This window comes from Artemia franciscana, chromosome 21, assembly GCF_032884065.1.
Source record: "Artemia franciscana chromosome 21, ASM3288406v1, whole genome shotgun sequence".
NCBI classification, from domain to species: Eukaryota; Metazoa; Arthropoda; class Branchiopoda; order Anostraca; family Artemiidae; genus Artemia; species Artemia franciscana.
The window spans coordinates 33,024,307-33,046,476 of NC_088883.1; the positions used below are offsets into that span (position 1 = coordinate 33,024,307).

Below are 22,170 nucleotides of genomic sequence, written 5' to 3' on the forward strand. Positions count from 1 at the left end.
GGGACTACCCTATGGCACAGGCACATACATTTTTTTGTGGTTGGGTGATAACAACGAAAACTAATTATAATTTATAAAAGAAAACCCAGAAATTCGAAAAAGTTAGGATATCCGGGGGAAGGTACCGAAGTCTCCCCTAGCCCTTTCCACGTCCCTACCCCACAGCATTCAAAAGTTGCTCTTTTCGGTATGCGCAGTACTATCATACTCAAGCTCAGCAAGGAGGATTGTCACTCCCATGTGGAGCTCACCAGTCCAGTCTTGAGAATACTCCAACTGAATATGCTTATAATTACAAATTATATGCATTCTTTGTTAACTAGATTGGATACATCCTTTTTCACAATTTTTAAATAGTACATTAAATAAAAAATACTTATAACATCATATTAATAGTAAAGTATGTACACAAATAGTATATCTATATATATAAAAATAAGTTGTCTGTGTGTGTGTCTGTGTGTCGAGTGACGTCATGTTTTTGACTGACGAAATTACAGACCGAGACATCGGGACACAGCCACATAGGGAATATAAATGACGACCGGGACACTCAAAGAGAAAGCGACCGGGACACAAGGAATGTTCGATTAGCAATCACCATCAACAAAGCACCGGGACATAAATGACGACCGGGACACAAGGAGTATATATGACGACCAGGACATAAGTAAAAAAAAAAACTAAGAAAACTAAAAAAAGGTAAAAACTACAAAAAAAAACAACTAAAAACTAATAAAAAAAACTTAAAAAGCTAAAAAACTAAAAAAACTAAAAAAGAAAAAAAGGAAAAAAATGAAAAATAAAGGAGAAAAACAAAACTTAAAAAAAATAAAAATAAAAATAAAAAAGAAAAAGAAAAAAGAAAAAAAACTAAAAAAACTAAAAAAAAGTAAAAACCAAAAAAAACTAAAAAGAAAAAAGGGGAAAAATACAGAAATTTATTTCATCATATACCATTTCAAAAACGAATGTATATACAAACCGGGACACCGGGATACAAACGACGACCGGGACACAGGGAATATAAATGACGACCGGGACACAGGGACACAACAACAACGGGGACGCCGGGGGGCACAGGGGGATATATAAATGACGACGGAGACACAGGGAATGTTCGATTAGCAATCATCATCAACAAAGCTCAAGGGCAATCATTAGAATAATGAGGTAGAGATCTGAATACGAATTGTTTTTCCCATGGACAATTTTTTTTTGTTGCATGTGCAAGAGTCAGTAAACCTGACAATCTATTTATATGCACAGATAATGGGACATCGAAGAATGTTGTATATTCGCAAGTTTTACGTAGTTAAAAACATATATATCATTGTCAGGTTTACACCATTAGATTTTTTCAATCATTAGAATCATGAGGTATAACTAAAAAAACTAAAAAAAAGGTAAAAAACTAAAAACTAAAAAAAAAGACCAATTCAAAAACGAATGTATATACAGACCGGGACACCGGGACACAAATGACGACCGGGACACCGGGACACAAGGAATATAAATGACGCCCGGGACACTCAAAGAGAAATCACAGACTGGGACACCGGGACACAAATGGCGACCGGGACAAAGGGAATATAAATGACGACCGGGACACAGGGACACAACTACAACGGGGACGCCGGGGGGCACAGGGGGATATATAAATGACGACGGCGACACAGGGAATGGTCGATTAGCAATCACCATCAACAAAGCTCAAGGGCAATCATTAGAATCATGAGGTATAGATCTGAATACGGATTGTTTTCCCATGGACCATTATATGTTGCATGTTCAAGAGTCGGTAAACCTGACAATCTATTTATATGCACAGACAATGGGACAGCGAAGAATGTTGTATATTCGCAAGTTTTACGTAGTTAAAAACATATATATATATATATATATATATATATATATATATATATATATATATATATATATATATATATATATATATATATATATATATATATATATATATATATTCACAGGTGGGACATAGGTGGGACACACAACTACAATGGCGCGTAACGACTTACGCGCGCGGGAGGGCTTGGGGGGGGCCCGAAGCGCCCCCACCAACTAGGTGTTGGGGTGGCGTGAAGCGCCACCCCAACAGCTAGTAAGATATAAAAAAACGTGTTTTTTTTCAGATTTACTTTTTTTAAAGTATTTTAGAGTATATTTAAGTTTATTTTTACGCATGGCTCACATTAAGGTGAATTACGATTGTAAAGCATTATAACACAGTGCGTCTAATAAGAGTGGAAGGAGCAATAGTAAACACGACAATTTGAATAAAAAACTCGACCTCTTCGAGACCGGCCGTTACTCGGTCTCGTTACTAGACCTCTTCGAAAAAAGTAGAAACATTTTTACAAGAAACAATATAAAGGATGTAGGAATTCTATGGAAGATACCAAAGACTGATGATATTGGTGAAGAGGAAGGAAAGGCGTGCAGAGCTATGCTTGCCCTAGATAGTGGTGCTGTCTAGTCACTGTACTGTCTCGTGCTGTCTGGTGCTGTAATGAAACAATAAAAAGGATTTGGGAATTCCATGGAAGATATTCAAAGATTGATGATATTGGTGAAGAGGAAAGAAGGGCGTGCAGAGCTATGCTTGCCCTACACAGCGTAGTGCTGTCTAGTCACTGTGCTGTCTGCTGCTGTCAAGAAACAATATAAAGGATGTGGAAATTCCATAGAAGATACCAAAGACTGATGATATTGGTGAAGAGGAAGGAAAGGCGTGCAGAGCTATGCTTGCCCTAGATAGTGGTGCTGTCTAGTCACTGTACTGTCTCGTGCTGTCTGGTGCAGTAATGAAACAATAAAAAGGATTTGGGAATTCCATGGAAGATATTCAAAGATTGATGATATTGGTGAAGAGGAAAGAAAGGCGTGCAGAGCTATGCTTGCCCTACACAGCGTGGTGCTGTCTAGTCACTGTGCTGTCTGCTGCTGTCAAGAAACAATATAAAGGATGTGGAAATTCTATGGAAGATACCAAAGATTGATGATATTGGTGAAGAGGAAGGAAAGGCGTGCAGAGCTATGCTTGCCCTGCAAAGCGTGGTGCTGTCTAGTCACTATGCTGTCAAGAAACAGTATAAAGGATGTGGAAATTCCATGGAAGATACCAAAGATTGATGATATTGGTGAAGAGGAACGAAGGGCGTGCAGAGCTATACAATATAAAGGATTTGGGAATTCCATGGAAGATACCAAAGATTGATGATAATGGTGAAGAGGAAAGAAGGGCGTGCAGAGCTATGCTTGCCCTACACAGCGTGGTGCTGTCTAGTCACTGTGCTGTCTGCTGCTGTCAAGAAACAATATAAAGGATGTGGAAATTCCATGGAAGATACCAAAGATTGATGATATTGGTGAAGAGGAAGGAAAGGCGAGCAGAGCTATGCTTGCCCTACACAGCGTGGTGCTGTCTAGTCACTATGCTGTCAAGAAACAGTATAAAGGATGTGGAAATTCCATGGAAGATACCAAAGATTGATGATATTGGTGAAGAGGAACGAAGGGCGTGCAGAGCTATACAATATAAAGGATTTGGGAATTCCATGGAAGATACCAAAGATTGATGATAATGATGAAGAGGAAAGAAGGGCGTGCAGAAAAAAACTAAAAAAAAAAACTGAAAAAACTAAAAAAGGCAAAAACTACAAAAAAAACTAAAAACTAATAAAAAAAGTAAAAAAGCTAAAAAACTAAAAAAACTAAAAAAACTAAAAAAAGGTAAAAAACTAAAAAAAATAAAAAATAAAAAAAAAACTATAAAAAAGGAAAAACTGAAAAATAAGCTAAAATAAAGGTAAAAACCAATAAAAAACTAAAAAGAAAAAAAGAAAAAACTAAAAAAAATTTTCATCTAAAAAACTAAAAAAAACTAAAAAAGGTAAAAACTAAAAGAACTAAAAAAGAAAAAAATAAATGACGACACTCAAAGAGAAAGCGACCAGGACAAAAGGAATGTTCGATTAGCAATCAACAAAGCACCGGGACACAGGGAGTATAAATGACGACCAGGACATAAGTAAAAAAAAAACTAACAAAACTAAAAAGAAGGTAAAAACTACAAAAAAACTAAAAAGAAAAAAACTAAAAAAAGGCAAAAACTACAAAAAAAAACTAAAAACTAATAAAAAAGCTAAAAAACTAAAAAAACTAAAAAAAGGCAAAAACTACAAAAAAAAACTAAAAACTAATAAAAAAATAAAAAAGCTAAAAAACTAAAAAAACTAAAAAAACTAAAAAAAGGTAAAAAGGTAAAAAGCTAAAAAAACTAAAAACTAAAAAAAACTAAAAAAAAGGAAAAAAACTGAAAAATAAGCTAAAATAAAGGTAAAAACCAATAAAAAACTAAAAAAAAAAACTGAAAAAACTAAAAAAAGGCAAAAACTACAAAAAAAACTAAAAACTAATAAAAAAAGTAGAAAGCTAAAAAACTAAAAAAACTAAAAAAACTAAAAAAAGGTAGAAAACTAAAAAAAAAAAAAAAAAAATAAAAAAAAGGAAAAAACTGAAAAATAAGCTAAAATAAAGGTAAAAACCAATAAAAAACTAAAAAGAAAAAAAGGAAAAAACTAAAAAAAATTTTCATCTAAAAAACTAAAAAAAACTAAAAAAGGTAAAAACTAAAAGAACTAAAAAAGAAAAAAATAAATGACGACACTCAAAGAGAAAGCGACCAGGACAAAAGGAATGTTCGATTAGCAATCAACAAAGCACCGGGACACAGGGAGTATAAATGACGACCAGGATATAAGTAAAAAAAAAACTAACAAAACTAAAAAGAAGGTAAAAACTACAAAAAAAAAAGAAAAAAAAACTAAAAACTAATAAAAAAACTAAAAAATCTAAAAATCTAAATAAACTAAAAAAGAAAAAAAAGGAAAAAAATAAAGGAGAAAAACAAAACTAAAAAACGAATGTATATACAGACCGGGACACCGGGATACAAATGACGACCGGGACACAGGGAATATAAATGACGACCGGGACACAGGGACACAACTACAACGGGGACACCGGGGGAAACAGGGGGATATAAATGACGACCGGGACACCGGGACAGGGAATGGTCGATAAGCAATCACCATCAACAAAGCTCAAGGGCAATCATTAGAATCATGAGGTATAGATCTGAATACAGATTGTTTTCCCATGGACCATTATATGTTGCATGTTCAAGAGTCGGTAAACCTGACAATCTATTTATATGCAAAGACAATGGGACAGCAAAGAATGTTGTATATTCGCAAGTTTTACGTAGTTAAAACCATATATTTATGGTTTATATATATATATATATATATATATATATATATATATATATATATATATATATATATATATATATATATATATATATATATATATATATATATATATATATATATATATCTATATTCACAGGTGGGACATAGGGACACAACTACAATGGCGCGTAACTATTATGGCGCGTCACGACTTACGCGCGCGGGGGGGCTTGGGGGGGGGGGGGCGCGAAGCGCCCCCACCAACTAGGTGTTGGGGTGGCGCGTCGCGCCACCCCAACAGCTAGTATATATATATATATATATATATATATATACTAGCTGTTGGGGTGGCGCTTCGCGCCCCCCCAAGCCCCCCCGCGCGCGTAAGTCGTTACGCGCCATTTTAGTTGCGCGCCATTGTAGTTGTGTCACTGTGTCCCACCTGTGAATGTAGATAGATTTATATATGTGTTTCAAACTACGTAAAAATTGCGAATATACAACATTCTTGGCTTTCCCATTGTCTGTGCATATACAAAGCCGTATGTACTAATAATGACGTCATATGCAAACGCTCTTTTTACAAACAAACAAACATGCATACACACAACTCGTTTTTATATAGATAGATAGATAGATAGATAGATACGATACAAATTAACTGCGTAAAACTTGCGAATATACAACATTCTTCGCTGTCCAATTGTCGCTGCATATAAATAGATTGTCAGGTTTACCGACCCTCGAACATGCAACGTACAATTGTCCATGGGAAAAACAATGAGTATTAAGATCTATACCACATTTTTCTAATGATTGACCTTGAGCTTTGTTAATGGTGATTGCAAATGCTAATCGAATTGGGAATTGCAATCTTTTAAATTGAAAAGGCAGATCCGTTGGAATCATGGGGATGCGAGGAATAAGAACAGCCTCACCCTCAAAAGGCCCTGTCAAGATTGTGGCCTCTATTAGGTTTTCCATTGTTTTTTTTTACGGCAAGTCGCGTGCCATTGCAAAGCTTTGGTGGGTTGATATTTCTTAAAAGTATTATTGGTACGCCTATTTTTAGTTGTAGCACGTGTGGTGGAAACCCTGAAGGATCTATGGAATTTAAAAATTCAGATGGATAATTAACCGCTTCATTTGGTTCCAAAACTGTGTCGACTGACTTGTAAAGGATTGCCTGGTCTCGAATCTTCGTCAAAACAATATTGTTGATTTCGTGGACGTCTATATTTTTGGGTGCGAGAATCGCTCTTTCACTTAGCCATTTATTACTTTTATAATTTTTTAGAATATTCGGAAATACTTTTTCAATCAATTCATTTTTGGACGTCACTAAATTACAGAAATCAGCAGGTAGTTGTATACGTCCTGAAATTGAGTCTATCGTATCATAAATGTCTTTTTGTTCCGACGTTAACTTGGAAATGTTATTTTGTCCATACGACAATAGATCACTCGTACTGTAACTTTGTTCACGATCCAATTCTACACATGTCGAAACAGCAGCGATACGGTTAGGTGAAGGCATTCCCAAATCCTGAAGAGGTTTGTTTGCCATACGTACGCACAAATCTTCTATACTAACTAAAGTGTAGTTATAAATTTCTGATGTAAAATCAAAAGTCATATCTGACGTCTCTAACTGTTTTCGATGGAGTATATCTTCGGACATTTTTGACTTATATTTTTCTCATAACTCTGTAGGAGCTGATGGAGAGCAAGTTGTTAAAATGATGCCAAACAATGCAGGAATTTGACTTGGGGTTGACGTTTCGCACGCGTCATTGATGCAGTTATCCCAGTGTTGGTCATTCTCCAATAAATTCAGAGCTTGGCATGCACTACGGTAAGTGTCATGTATAGTACCGTTTACAGTTCTCAAATACTCAAAGGATGTCGGACCGGGTACATTCACCAAAAGCAGGCGTAGAAAGAAGCATTCATGTTGATTGGGGTGGACGGTGTAGAGTCTTCCTATCGTGGTATCTTTGAAGATTGTAGGTTGGCCGTCGACTGACTTACCCTGTTTTCGACGTTCAAATACTTTATTTTTAGTACTCCACGTGTAATACGAAGGCACTTCAGTATATAGCAGTTTTTTTGCAAAAGAATCATTTTTGCAAAGCGAAAAAAAAAGCTGTTAATGTTGTATCCGGTGGATTCAGGGCTCTTTGTTGCACGTTGGTTTCCGTGAAATAAACGAGTTGACCATTCTGTAAATGTACCGCTAAGTGAACAACAGCTGGACTACGTTCATGTATCGGAAATGAAAGAATTCGCCAAACAGCTTCATTACTGCTTATGTATCTTCCAGCCTGATATTGTACGATTTCGTCGAAATCTTTGATTTCGGGCTGCAAGCCAAAAACTGCCTTTGTTGACGTATTTACATATGTATTTGATTGCCTTTACGAAGTTACAGTATTCAACGTTTATGTGTGCATTAAATGTTTTTGATAATAATGGGGAATATGGAACAACCCACTGGTTATCTACTTCGATGGTGGTACCGTTACGCTTCTTTATTATGGCTGTTTTACCGCCATCTTCAGTAGATCTTCGTCTATATTGTGGGTAACCATCATTGCCAGTAATTGTGTTTGATACTAAAAGTCGAGTATATTGCTTTGTGCACCTTCCTTTGGCCATGCATGGTGAATTTTCGTTCAGTGCACCGCAAGGTCCATGTATCATATTTTTTACAATAATATCATGTAACCCCTTATCGACATTTTTATCAGGTATTTAAGCGGAAATCACATCATCAATTTCGTTCGAGGTAATTTTTTTATGTAGCCAGATTAGTATATGTGCGTGTGGCAAACCTCGTTTTTGCCATTCCACTGAGTACATCCAGCATCGCACTGACCCAAACACTTCAAGTTTTACTATGTAGTTTATCAGTGATTTCAACTTTCGCCGGAAGTCACGGGCCGTAATGTCATGCCTATGAACCGCCGATTGTCCTTGAAGTAAAAGCTGCAGTATCTCGTCCCAAGATTGATTACATGTAAATGTAATAAATAAATCTGGACGATCATAGAGACGAACATACGCAATAGCATCTTGAGCATATTCATGCATATGACGGGGACTGCCAGCATATGACGAAGGTAAAATTGTTAATCTTCCAACGTTTGTGGTATTACCGTCATTTATAACTGCATCTCGCAAATGAATGTATTGTTCAGAGCGGAGCTTGGTCTGATTCAGGCGGATATATAGCAAATGTTCTGATTCAATTTTAGCATACATATCAACGAGAAATTGGTGAAAAAATTCACGGCATTTTAAAATATAATTTTCTTCATCCTGCCGAATCATTAGTCTATAGGAATAATAATGCATTGCACTGCATTTCTTATTCATTTCTTTGTTAGTGGCTGGATTCATCAATTTAATATTAAAGTGATAGCCGTCGGCTCCATCCCAAAAAATGATAGGATATTGTAGGGCATCGTAGCATCGATGAGTTTCAGCAATTCTTAACAACTGAGCGTTTCGCTTATGAAGAATAATATCTCGAGGTAAAAACTGATCACCGACCATAACGATTGCCACTTCGTCGATAGTTGGAGCATTGTATCTACGCACATATTGGCCAGGAGGCGTTTTGTCAGCGGAAATAACAATTTTATGCGTATCAGTAGGCATCAAATCGATGGCTGTTTTGAACAGACGCACTAAATTATTATTTTCGTGGAAAAGATGTTGCAATTGGGAAACGATTGTCCTTTCAGCGTTGGGAGAAATTTCGCAACGTGCATTCAATTCAGAATTTCTATCACTGATGAAGTACAATTGTAAAAATTTATGATTCTCGCCTGAGAATGGTAGAAGGGACCCTGCTCTATGATAAATTTGCCCTTTTACTTTGAAAGTAGACATAAATTGATCTGGATTTTCGATTTGGGCTCCAAACGACGTCATTTGGAAACATGAGTTGTATTTTCTGATTTTTGACAAAAAACGTTTAGATTCTGACGTAGTTCCAGTAAGGAAAGTCTTCAATGGCTCTGGTGGTGCAGCCAATAGAGGAAGTTTAACTTTTCCTGAGGCGCAACACATTCCCATTGTTTCACCATTGAATTTCAAGGCCTTGCAATAGGGACAAATTTTAGACATTGTCCCGATTTGACACATCTACACATCTACTCCAGCTATAATCATCGACTGGGCTGTACCTGAATGCCAGGCGATAACTTTCAGGTTGCTCTGATTCCTCGGCACGCTTTCTTTTCTTACTTTCTTTATCAGCAGCAAGCCTGATTTCTTGCTGTTCTTGTGATTCCTCGGCACGCTTTCTTTTCTTACTTTCTCTATCAGCAGCAAGCCTGATTTCTTGCTGTTCTTGTGATTCCTCGGCACGCTTTCTTTTCTTACTTTCTCTATCAGCAGCAAGCCTGATTTCTTGCTGTTCTTGTGATTCCTCGGCACGCTTTCTTTTTTCACTTTCTCTTTTAGCAGCAAGTCTGCTTTCGCGTTGCTCTGGTAGTTCCTTGGCACGCTTTCTGTTCTTTCTTTCTCTATCAGCCTCAAGCCTGTTTCCTTGCTGTTCTTTTGATTCCTCGGCACGCTTTCTGTTCTTTCTTTCTCTATCAGCCTCAAGCCTGTTTCCTTGCTGTTCTTTTGATTCCTCGGCACGCTTTCTTTTCTGACTTTCTCTATCAGCAGATAGTTTTTTGGCATAGACTCTTTGAGCATCTTCATCGGCTTTTGCCATTGTAAGTTCATCAGTCATTTTAAACTTAAACATTAATAGATTTCTACGTGAACATATATGTCTTAAATATCTTTAGTGACGTCACCGTCATAGCAAAAATGACGACAACTAACTTCAAGACGTCAGTCGACACTGAAACATGACGTCATCTGACAGACAGACAACTTATTTTTATATATATATACTAGCTGTTGGGGTGGCGCACCCCAACACCTAGTTGGTGGGGGCGCTTCGCGCCCCCCCAAGCCCCCCCGCGCGCGTAAGTCGTTACGCGCCATATTAGTTACGCGCCATTGTAGTTGTGTCCCTATGTCCCACCTGTGAATATAGATAGATATATATATATTTATATATATATATATATATATATATATATATGTTTTTAACTACGTAAAACTTGCGAATATACAACATTCTTTGCTGTCCCATTGTCTGTGCATATAAATAGATTGTCAGGTTTACCGACTCTTGAACATGCAACATATAATGGTCCATGGGAAAACAATCCGTATTCAGATCTATACCTCATGATTCTAATGATTGCCCTTGAGCTTTGTTGATGGTGATTGCTAATCGACCATTCCCTGAGTCGCCATCGTCATTTATATATCCCCCTGTGCACCCCGGCGTCCCCTTTGTAGTTATGTCCCTGTGTCCCGGTCGTCATTTATATTCCCTGTGTCCCGGTCGTCATTTGTGTCCCGGTGTTCCAGTCTGTGATTTCTCTTTGAGTGTCCCGGGCGTCATTTATATTCCTTGTGTCCCGGTGTCCCGGTCGTCATTTATATCCCCCTGTGCCCCCCGGCGTCCCCATTGTAGTTGTGTCCCTGTGTCCCGGTCGTCATTTATATTCCCTGTGTCCCGGTCGTCATTTGTATCCCGGTGTCCCGGTCTGTATATACATTCGTTTTTTAGTTTTGTTTTTCTCCTTTATTTTTTTCCTTTTTTCTTTTTTTCTTTTTTAGTTTATTTAGATTTTTAGATTTTTTAGTTTTTTTATTAGTTTTTAGTTTTTTTGTAGTTTTTACCATTTTCTTAGTTTTTTTAGTTTTTTTTTTTTACTTATGTCCTGGTCGTCATTTATACTCCCTGTGTCCCGGTCGTCATTTGTGTCTCGGTGCTTTGTTGATTGCTAATTTATATTATATTTATATTTATATTTTTTATATTTATTAATATTTTTTTAGTTTTCTTTTTCTCTTATTTTTCAGTTTTTTCCTTTTTTTTAGTTTTTTCTTTTTTAGTTTTTAGTTTTTTTTTGTTTTTTACCTTTTTTTAGTTTTTTTAGTTTTTTAGCTTTTTTAGTTTTTTTATTAGTTTTTAGTTTTTTTTTTAGTTTTTGCCTTTTTTTAGTTTTTTCAGTTTTTTTTAGTTTTTTGTTTTTTACCTTTTTTAGTTTTTTTTAGTTTTTTAGCTTTTTTAGTTTTTTTCTTTTTAGTTTTTTTTTGTAGTTTTTACCTTTTTTAGTTTTTTTTCTTCTTTTGTATTAGTGTGAAATAATTCAGACGTCATATGCGGACAAACACGACGTCACTCGACAGACAGACAAACAGACATAACCCACAAACAACTTATTTTTATATATATTTATTCATATTTTTTTAGTTTTCTTTTTCTCTTTTATTTTCAGTTTTTTCCTTTTTTTTAGTTTTTTCTTTTTTAGTTTTTAGTTTTTTTTAGTTTTTTACCTTTTTTTAGTTTTTTTTAGTTTTTTTAGTTTTTTTAGTTTTTTAGCTTTTTTAGTTTTTTTATTAGTTTTTATTTTTTTTGTAGTTTTTGCCTTTTTTTATTTTTTTCAGTTTTTTTTTAGTTATTAGATTTTTACCTTTTTTTTAGTTTTTTTTAGTTTTTTAGCTTTTTTATTTTTTTTTCTTTTTAGTTTTTTTGTAGTTTTTACCTTTTTTAGTTTTTTTCTTCTTTTGTATTAGTGTGAAATAATTCAGACGTCATATGCGAACAAACATGACGTCACCTGATCCACAGATCCACACACAGACAACTTATTTTTATATATATAGACACCTAGTTGGTGGGGGCGCTTCGCGCCCCCCCCAAGCCCCCCAGCGCGCGTAAGTCGTTACGCGCGACTGTCTGATAGACAGACACACAGACAGACAACTTATTTATATATATATATATATATATATATATATATATATATATATATATATATATATATATATATATATATATATATATATATATATATATATATATTAAATATATATGTATATATATATATATATAATAAACCAACATAACATTCCAAACAAAATTATAATTAATAAATACATCCAGTAGATTCACTAAAATACATAATTCTCAAAGGAAGGGTACATGTTAAGCACACGTTTTATAAAACGAATCTTTTTTAGAATTAGATTTAGAAAAACTTACCTTAGGTATATCACAAAGAATGGGCATGATCTTTGCTAACGATCGAACATTTTTCCTGGGTATTATGACACGAGACCCGTAATCAATTAGCTGAACTTGGACCTGAAATGAAACGAATACTAGATAGGATTAAATATAATCAAATATTTAAATAATTACAAAATAATAAGTAATGATTAAATTAATATCATTAATTATAGTGATTGTCCTTTTCAACAAACCGTCTAGGGCCAAACCTAAAACAGATGGTCCCCAAATGGGATGGGAGTATGTCGAAGAAAATATTTAAGAAAAACGGGAGCTTCCTGGGAGGATGTAAAGAGGGAGGCTTTGAATAGATTAGGATTAAGGAGAAGCTCAGGATGGTGGGAGGATTAGGATTGAAGCACATCAGTAGCCTGGTATCCTGGGTGTCCGAGCTTATAAAAATATCTCAATACCAAACCAAATCAAAAAGTTTGAATATACAAATAAAAAAACAAATCGAATACTAAGCGTCATAAAATAATGAGTAAAGATGAATAAAAAGGAATCTAAATCATATTAACGCATAGCCTAGAACAGTAGCATGTAGTATGATGTAATTATGCCAAGTTAGTTTTGTTTTTAACACTAAAAAACAGTTGCCAAGATACAACAACAGTTTTCTAAATAAGTATAATGAGTAGCACATCAGTAGCAAGGTATCCTGGGTGTCCGAGCTTATAAAAATATCTCAATACCAGGCCAAATTAAAAAGTTCAAATACACAAATAAGAAAACAAATCAAATAATAAGTATCATAAAATAATGTGCAAATAAGAACAAAAAGGAATGTAAATCATTTTAACCATAAAAACGACAATATGCAGTACAAAAGAAGTGACAAAAAGAGAAGTATAAAGTAAAAAAGCAGTATCAAACAGTTCGTGGTAACGAACTGTAGTAAGGAGCGACCCGGCTCAATAGTAACCAAAACTCTCAAAAAAGGTATTGATACCAATACCTACATCAAAAGAATCGCATTTTAATGCTGATTTTAAATATATAAGTTTCATCAAGTTTAGTCTTACCCATCAAAAGTTACGAGCCTGAGAAAATTTGCCCTATTTAGGGAAATAAGGGGAAACACCCCCTAAAAGTCGTAGGATCTTAGCGAAAATGACACCATCAGATTCAGCGTATCAGAGAACCCTACTGTAGAAGTTTCAAGCTCCTATCTACAAAAATGTGGAATTTTGTATTTTTTGCCAGAAGACAAATCACGGGTGCGTGTTTATTTGTTTGTTTTTTTTTTTTTTTCTTTTCCCCAGGGGTCATCGTATCGACCAAGTGGTCCTAGAATGTCGCGAGAGGGCTCATTCTAACGGAAATGAAAAGTTCTAGTGCCCTTTTTAAGTGACCAAAAAAATTGGAGGGTATCTAGGCCCCCTCCCACGCTCATTTTTTTCCCAAAGTCAACGGATCAAAATTTTGAGATATCCATTTTGTTCAGCATAGTCAAAAACCATAATAACTATGTCTTTGGGGATGACTTACTCCCCCACAATCCCTGGGGGAGGGGCTGCAAGTTACAAACTTTGACCAGTGTTTACATATAGTAATGGTTATTGGGAAGTGTACAGACGTTTTCAGGGGGATTTTATTTTGTTTGGGGGTGGGGCTGAGGAGAGGGGGCTATGTTGGAGGATCTTTCCTTGGAGGAATCTGTCATGGGGGAAGAAAAATTCAATGAAAAGGGCGCAGGATTCTCTAGCATTACTATAAGAAAACAATGAAAAATAAACATGAAAACGTTTTTTCAAATGAAAGGAAGAAGTAGCATTGAAACTTAAAACGAACAGAGATTATTACGCATATGAGGGGTTCTAAAAATACTTTAGCATAAAGAGCGAGGTATTTAGGAGGAGATAAATACCTCGCTCTTTATGCTAAAGTATTTTTAGTAATTTCAACTATTTATTCTACGGCCTTTCTGATTCAGGGGTCATTCTTAAGGAATTGGGACAAAACTTACGATTTAGTGTAAAGAACGAGGTATTAACGAGGGTACAAACCCCCTCATATACATAATAATAATTAAAGAATATAAAAGTTTGTTACGTAAGTTAATTCTAAAGTTACGTATATTTTTTGCTAATAAAAAAATTCGTTAAAATTAAAATTAATAGTTGCCTTTTTATGTAACCGAAAAATTGCATGGCAACTAGGCCTCCTTCCCCATCCCATATTTCTCAAAATCGTATGATCAAAACTAAGAGAAAGCCATTTAGCCAAAAAAGGAATTAATATGCAAATTTCATTTGAATAGTTTACGTGTGGAGAGTCAAAATCAAACATGCATTAATTCAAAAACGTTCAGAAATTACATAAAAAAAAACTAGTTTTTTTTAACTGAAAGTAAGGAGCGACATTAAAACTTAAAACGAACAGAAATTACTCCGTATATGAAATGGATTGTTTCCTCCGCAATCCCTCGCTCTTTACGCTAAAGTTTGACTCTTTGCCACAATTCTGCTTTTTAAAACAATTAAAAGCTTTAGCGTAAAGAGCGAGGGATTGCGGAGGAAACAATCCATTTCATATACGGAGTAATTTCTGTTCGTTTTAAGTTTTAAGGTCGCTCCTTACTTTCAGTTAAAAAAAACTAGTTTTTTTTTATGTATAAATATAAGAGACAAAAAGAGATGTATAAAGTAATAAAGCAGTAAAAAGACAAGTGAAAAAATAAAAAGTAATTTTAGCTCCTTTTGTAACTATGCAGGTTGAAATAAGGGCAGTTAAGATAGATGAAACTTCAATTAAAGAGAAATAACCATTATTTTATTTAAATATTACATGTGGTTTAACTATATTAAGTTTTAAAACACACCCCAATTGATTTAGCTGCAAACGTAATTACTTCAAACTTTTGTTTCACAAAAATGCAACAAAAAACTTTTTTGTGTTTTAATTTTGGATAACAAAAATACTTTTCAAACTGTCATGACTCACACGACAATAAAGAGCTGACTCTCACCAAGAGGGCGAAGACTGCTTGTCAGGTTAGATCTTTTTTAGTGCCTGCAAAGTTATAGTAATTGTGAAGTACCCATGACATTGAAATGTGATCCGATTCTTGTGTGGATAAACGAGGAATGCCTATAATTCTGCTTCGTATTTAAAATATTAAATCACATTTATAATAGCATCAAAGCAATTTAAGCAGTAATTTAATTAACAATTAAATAATTCGTTTAATTAGCAACTAATCAAACTAATTAATTAACTTAATCTAATATATGAATTTCACAAAAATAAAGAGTAGGCGTACTGTAATATAGTACACAGATAAATTTCTGTAAAATATATCTTGGGTAACATTATTTTCGAGCAAATTGAGGAGGAAGGATAAAGGAGAGAGAGAGAGAGGGAAAGGGAGAGGGGGAGAGACCAGGAGAGAGGAAGGAGGGAGAAAAAGGGTGAGGGGGACCAGGGAATGAAAAGTTGCCATACGTACATGTGTTGGATTTGTACAATTAGCAGTGAATCGAGCACGCTTCCATCTATCCTCGTCATTGACTAGTAGGCACTCATCTTCACTAATGTTATTGTTGGATTCAGTAGGTAGACCTTTGACATTTTTAAACGTCTCCATAAATGCCTCGATCCGCTTAATCACATCAGGCACATGACAATAGATGACGTTGTCTTCTGTAGCACCGGTAATAACAGCCAGTTCAACAACATTGTCCTAAATATATAAAAACGAATAAAAAAATCTAATAAGTGTCAGTAGAACCCCCCCCCCCCCTCCCACCATAATTAAAATTAGCACTTTAAATAAGTTCTGACATTCAATTGCGTCAAGCGAAAATGACGAAAAAACATCGCTACGTAGATTTCAATTGGTATGAATTATTGAACGCAAAATCCTCTGAAGTCTCCCTAAATATTTCTCGAGAAGAATAAAACTCCCTAGCTTATTTATCTAGAAAACAATACCAATAGTATATTTTTACCAGTCCGTAAACAATAATATTTTACTTACTGTATCTTAACCTCTTGCCGACTAGAAAAAACTCTGATCCGAAGCAGAGGCAAACTGAACATTCGCCTATACGAGAAAATTTTATAAGTCGATAAGAAACTCCGGAAAAGAATTTCCAAAACAAGCTGACGAAAAGAGATTAATTTTGAGACTACCACTTTAAGCAAAGTTCGGATAGTCAATTTTGTGAAGCAGAACTGATCACATAACATCGCATGAATTCCGTCTGCAACGTCTCATTGGTAGAAAGTCGCATTTAAATGCGTTTTTCATGAAGTTTTTTTTTTCTCATTTTTTGAAACACCCACATTTTAGAATGATGGTCACTACCGTGGCTTCCAATATTCTAATCTTGTTTCACAGACTCATCTTCCTATTTTTTAGATTTTTTCCGACTAAAAAAAACAACAAAAAAACCGGGCCTTGGCTATCTTACTTTTTACATCTTCACTGCATCCACTGGTCTTACTAATAATACTAACCAGGCAATAGAAACTACCCACTTGATCTAAAAGCTACCCACTTCAAACCTTTATCCTCATATATTCCTAGTCTAAGCAACAAAAAATTCACTCATTTCGCTAACATTTTAGCTAGAATACTCAAAGCATCTGCATAATCAAAGACAAAGAGCTATACCTTCCCGTTTGATACTATGTGGTCTCGTAGCCTAATCTGTGTTTGTTAGGACGATGTCCATCAAAACAATCCGTATAAAAAGAGGAATATGATATACTCCTTCTTCTACTACTACTACTACTAACAGCTAACTGCAGAATCTCCCTCTTTACATCCTCCCAGCAAGTTCCCATTTCCCTTAAATCTTTCCTTATGCCCCCTTCCCAACCGAGACGACTTGCTTTTCGCTTGACCCAAGACGGTTAGCCAAAAAAGGAAAATCTTTTGCAATCTGTCATCCTTCTTCCGCAGAACCTGCCCTACCCATCTCAAGCTGTCTCTCATTATAGCCCTAGAAAAAGAGACTGAACCACACTTTTCACATAGCCTACTGTTTGAGATTCGGTCAGTCAGTCGGGTATCCCATACAATACGTAGGCAATTACTCTGGAAAACATCTAGCAAATGTTCTTCCATTTTTCGGAGCGTCCATGCTTCAAAGACATATTTGAGCACTGTCATCACTGCAGCTTTCAATATTCTTATGTATGTTTGCAGATTTATCTTCCTATTCTTCCGAGCTTTTTTCAACTTTGAAAGAACACCCCAGGCCTTGGCTATTTTATTTTTAACAATCTTCATTGCACTCACCGTCTTTACTAATAATACTACCTAAGTAAGGGAAGCTGCTCACCTGATCAATCTTTTCGTTACCCAACGTCACCTTTTCATCTTCACTTATGAGCAGCCTGAGCTCGCAAAACCTCTAAAAGTTCATTCATTTTACTCACACTAGCATCTAGAATGCTTAAATCATCAGCAAAATCTAAGTCCAGAGGAATTTTACTTTCTTTTTTATTCCGTGTTCTCCCACTGCCTTTTCTGCGCTCCTTAAGACAAAGTCTGTCAAAATGATCCATATTAATGGAGATAGAATACAAGCTCCTTAAGACAAAGTCAATCAAAATAATCCATATAAATGGGGCAACCCAGAACAAAACCTTGCTTAACTCCCGATTTAATACGAAATCAGCTGCCGACCCCATATCCAACCTTAATATCCTGACCTCAAAATCCAGCAGTGTTATTTTCGTATATGGCACTAATCACTTTAATGTATTTGTCTGGTACACTATACAAGGATAAAACCTTCGCAAAAACCTACAGACACGACACTAATGCCTCAATATTTACCACACTCACTCTTATCACCCTTCTTACACAGGGGTTTAAATAGGGTTTTCCTAAAATCGGTATACAGGGTTTAAATTATCATATTAAATAGGGTTTTCGTAAATCAGGTACTTCCCTTTTCTCAAAAATCATATTCATAACTTTAAAAAGCTTATTTCTATCCTCGTAACCACCATATTTAAGAAACTCATTTACAACACTATTAAAACCTGGGACCTTACTTTTTTTTATCGTTTTAGTACAGTCACTAATTCTTCTTTGCAAAATAAATCTTCCTTCATATCCAAAGTGTCACAGACTATTTCATTTTCAACTAAATCTTTTCATGTAAATTGTTGTACCCATATCTCTTCAATTCTTTCTTTATCACTAATTGTGGCCCCGTTTCCTTTCTTTAACTCGGGTAAGTCATGATTGACTATTCCCTTTCAATTTATTAACACGCCAGTACAATGCTTTACTATTATGCCGTCTGGCTGCCTCTTCTTGAAGTTTGGCAATTTATTCCTTGGCATCCACTTCACACGTCCCTAGTTCATTTTTTAGTTCTTTCTCCACTGTCTTTACATTTCTCTTATTTTCACATGATCTATCACTCAGATAATTCTTGTACAAACCCATCCTCCTCTCTACCAAACATATAGCATTCTTCCCTAGGACATCATCAGCGGCTTTACGATGTAGTATATTTAACTGGTTACGATAAATTATATATTCTGTTTTATCACTTACAGTATTACTAGCCGCACACATTTTGAAAAAATACCTTCTTCTAACAATAGGCTTTAAAAGAGCTCTTAGAAGAGTTTCTCTACGACGAGTTACACTTTTATGAGTACTACAATTAAGCAATAAACTAGTTATAATTGAATACCAATTTTGAAACTTAGCATTGATATCTAGTTCGTCACTATTTAGAAACTCAAAACTACATTTCTTTAACATTCCTTTGTAAAGAATTAGCACATTTTTATTAATGATCAGTTTTTCATATCTATTTTGAAAACTTGTTAATATCCTAAAATGGTCAGATACTTCATTTAATATCACACTTGTATTATGCCCAACTTATGGGTCCTTTAAAGAACAAATACAAAATTGGTTGTAGATAACCACTACTTTTTTCTTTTCCTACATCAAATTTACCTAGGCTAGGTTACCATCTACATTTCTTTCTAACTATTTTGTATAATTTTTATCTAGTTGCTTTTGTGTTTTCATCGAAATAACTCAATTGGTAACAGTAATCCAAATGGTCTGTTAAAACAATTGTATTTTAATATTGGTGATTTTTTATGTGTTTTTTAATCTTTGTTTCTTTTACACGGAAGACACCTCGTTTTTTTTTTTTTACACAGGCGAAATATCGGCGTCCTTTAGTTTTGTCTTTTTGCAACTGGCCGATATCTCGCTTTGACTGTTTTATTCATTGAGATTTTTCTCTCTTTGTTTCTTTACCCCGATTTCTATCGACCTGAGACCTTCTCAATAATAAATCTAAAAGTAAAAATTTAGCGGAAGCATCCTCTCCCCTCCCTAAATGGGTCTGGAGACTCAGGCATTTCTCAATTATTAAACTAAGGGTCAAAATACGGTCAATCTCTTCCAAAAACTCCAAGCTCTTCCACCCCGCCTTTTCTCCTCTTCATCAAACCATTTTTCCTCAAACTCTTCATTCTTCCATTCAACCTTTTTCTCATACTCTTAACCCTTCCACTTAACCTCTTCTACTCTTCCTCAAACTATTCCTTCTTCCACTCAATATCTTCTACTCTTCATCAAACTCTTCACCCTTTCACTCGACCTCTTCTCCTCTTCCTCAAGCTCTTCATTCTTCCACTCGACCTCTTCATCTCTTCCTCAAACTCTTCACTCTTCCACTGGACCTCTTCTCCTCTTCATTTAACCACTCTCTTAAACTCAACATTCTTACATTCGACCTTTTCCTCATACTCTTCACTCTATCGCTCGACCTATTCTTCTCTTCCTCAAACTCTTCACTCTCATATTCAACATCTTCTTTTCTTCCTCAAGCTCTTCATTATTCCACTCGACCTCTTCACCTCTTCCTCAAACTCTTCACTCTTCCACTCGACCTCTTCTCTTCTTCCTCCAGCTCTTCATTCTTCCACTCGGCCTCTTCTCTTCTTCCTCCAGCTCTTCATTCTTCTAATAGACCTCTTCCTCAAACTCTTCACTCTTCCACTGCACCTCCTCACCTCTTCCTCAAACCACATTAATCTTCTCTTAAGATTTATCTAAAACGTCTCTTATTTTAATAAGTATCATCACCCTATTCGCTTTATACAGAAATCAGGCTAATGCCTCTGTAAATTTCCACAATCACCCTTTACATCTTTTTTATAAAGGGGTTTAACTAAAGTTTTTTTTTAATGTCAATAGCTAGCCCCCTTTTCTAAAATCATTTCCACAATCTTTAGCAATTCATCCCTAAATTCAAATCCATCATATTTCTAAAACTCATTTACCAAAATATATGCACCCAAGGCCTTATTATTTCAGAATTATCTAATGCTATCTGTAACTCCTTCCTGCAATATAAATCCTAAATATTTCCAAATTTACGAAAACTGTTTCCCTTTTTCTAAAGTATTTCATATAGCTCTATGAGGTTTTATCACCTTCTCAAGATATTTAACTGATACCTCTTTAACACTTTCAATAATCTCTAACTATCTTGAAATAGGACAAGTCTAAATTGACTACTTCCTCTCAATTTATTAACATGCCAAAAAATCTAATTATTATGCCGTCTCGGTGCATCTATCGGATCCCCGGTAATTTTAACCACGGCCGAATATTCATATCCCCTCAATTCGCAATTAAATGGCTACTTTCCTTACTGTTTTATCACTTTCAATGGATCTATCACCCAGAAGCCTCTGGTACAATCGCCTCTTCTCTTCTACCCAGGTCAAAGCGATTTCACTAATATTCCCAACTGGATTTCTTAACTACTCTCCCTAAGCAGCTTCTGCTACTTCGCAAACTATTTTCCAATAATTTTTTCCATCAATCTTCTACATTGTCATATTCTAGACTCTCCAGTTTCATATTCAACTGACCTTGGATCGATCCTGTCAGTCTTCCCTTAACAGTAGCGTAACAAATAAGGTTAGTCGTCTTACAAACATCGGTCTTATCCACTGACAAACCCGACTGTACCCGGGCAAAACTCTGAATTACAAATTTGCCATAGAGTCTGGTTTGGCAGTGAAAACGCCTAATGTGAAGACCATGCTAGCTGATGGGTCGTTTCGTGAATGCCGGTTATAACTAGATTGTTGTAACTACAAATTCTTAACTGTCAGTTACCACTACTATGTTTCTTCCTTATGCCAAATTCGTCCAAGTCAGGAGACCATCAATTAGTGTTAAGATCCTTTAATAGATATTTGATTTACGTAAGGACTTGTATGCATCCATTACCAAAAGAGAAACAAGAAAACTAAAATATACCTGAAGTTTATCATATCCTTTAGTGCTATCAATAATGCTCTTCCTTGTCACTTCATTCAAATTGAACTCCTTTTTCGTTTCCGAGTCTATGATGGCAGTTATCGACATAGTGACTTCTAAAGTCATTTGCCGGATCAATGGATCAACTTTTCTATCCTCAATGTGAACCAAGGCCATCTGTCCAACAACATCAGGGGCTTGTACGCGTTGTGTGGCAACATCATCATCAGCAAACAGCTCCAGACCTTTTAACTGGCACCGGATGGCCTAAAACATAACAAAAAGTTGAGCAAATAAATTCAACCATATTTTAGAACCAGCCAGATAACAGTTAACAGATAACTTACTTACTCCCAAATTCTGTACCACAGCCTAGTCATCCCTATAAGTATATACAGATGTGAAACCAGGGAAACTCAAAACAGAAGACGTAAAAACCTAGCATTTGAAACGAGATGCCTTCG

At 35.4% G+C, this 22,170-nt stretch overlaps 1 protein-coding gene across 7 annotated transcripts in view; it reads right to left on the bottom strand.

Moving 5' to 3' along the window:
- Positions 1 to 22,170, bottom strand: part of LOC136040948 (tudor domain-containing protein 7-like) — a 150,699-nt gene that overhangs the window by 27,697 nt on the left and 100,832 nt on the right. For all 7 annotated transcript variants that reach the window (XR_010620920.1, XM_065725393.1, XM_065725394.1 and 4 more), the window contains 3 exons: positions 21,707 to 21,973; positions 15,884 to 16,117; positions 12,406 to 12,507 (listed from right to left, as the gene is read on the bottom strand). Coding sequence is in view for 6 of the 7 variants with exons in the window: in XM_065725393.1 (XP_065581465.1) it covers positions 12,406 to 12,507; positions 15,884 to 16,117; positions 21,707 to 21,973 (603 nt within the window). In the remaining variant the exon portion in view is untranslated. The remainder of the gene's footprint in view (positions 1 to 12,405; positions 12,508 to 15,883; positions 16,118 to 21,706; positions 21,974 to 22,170) is intronic.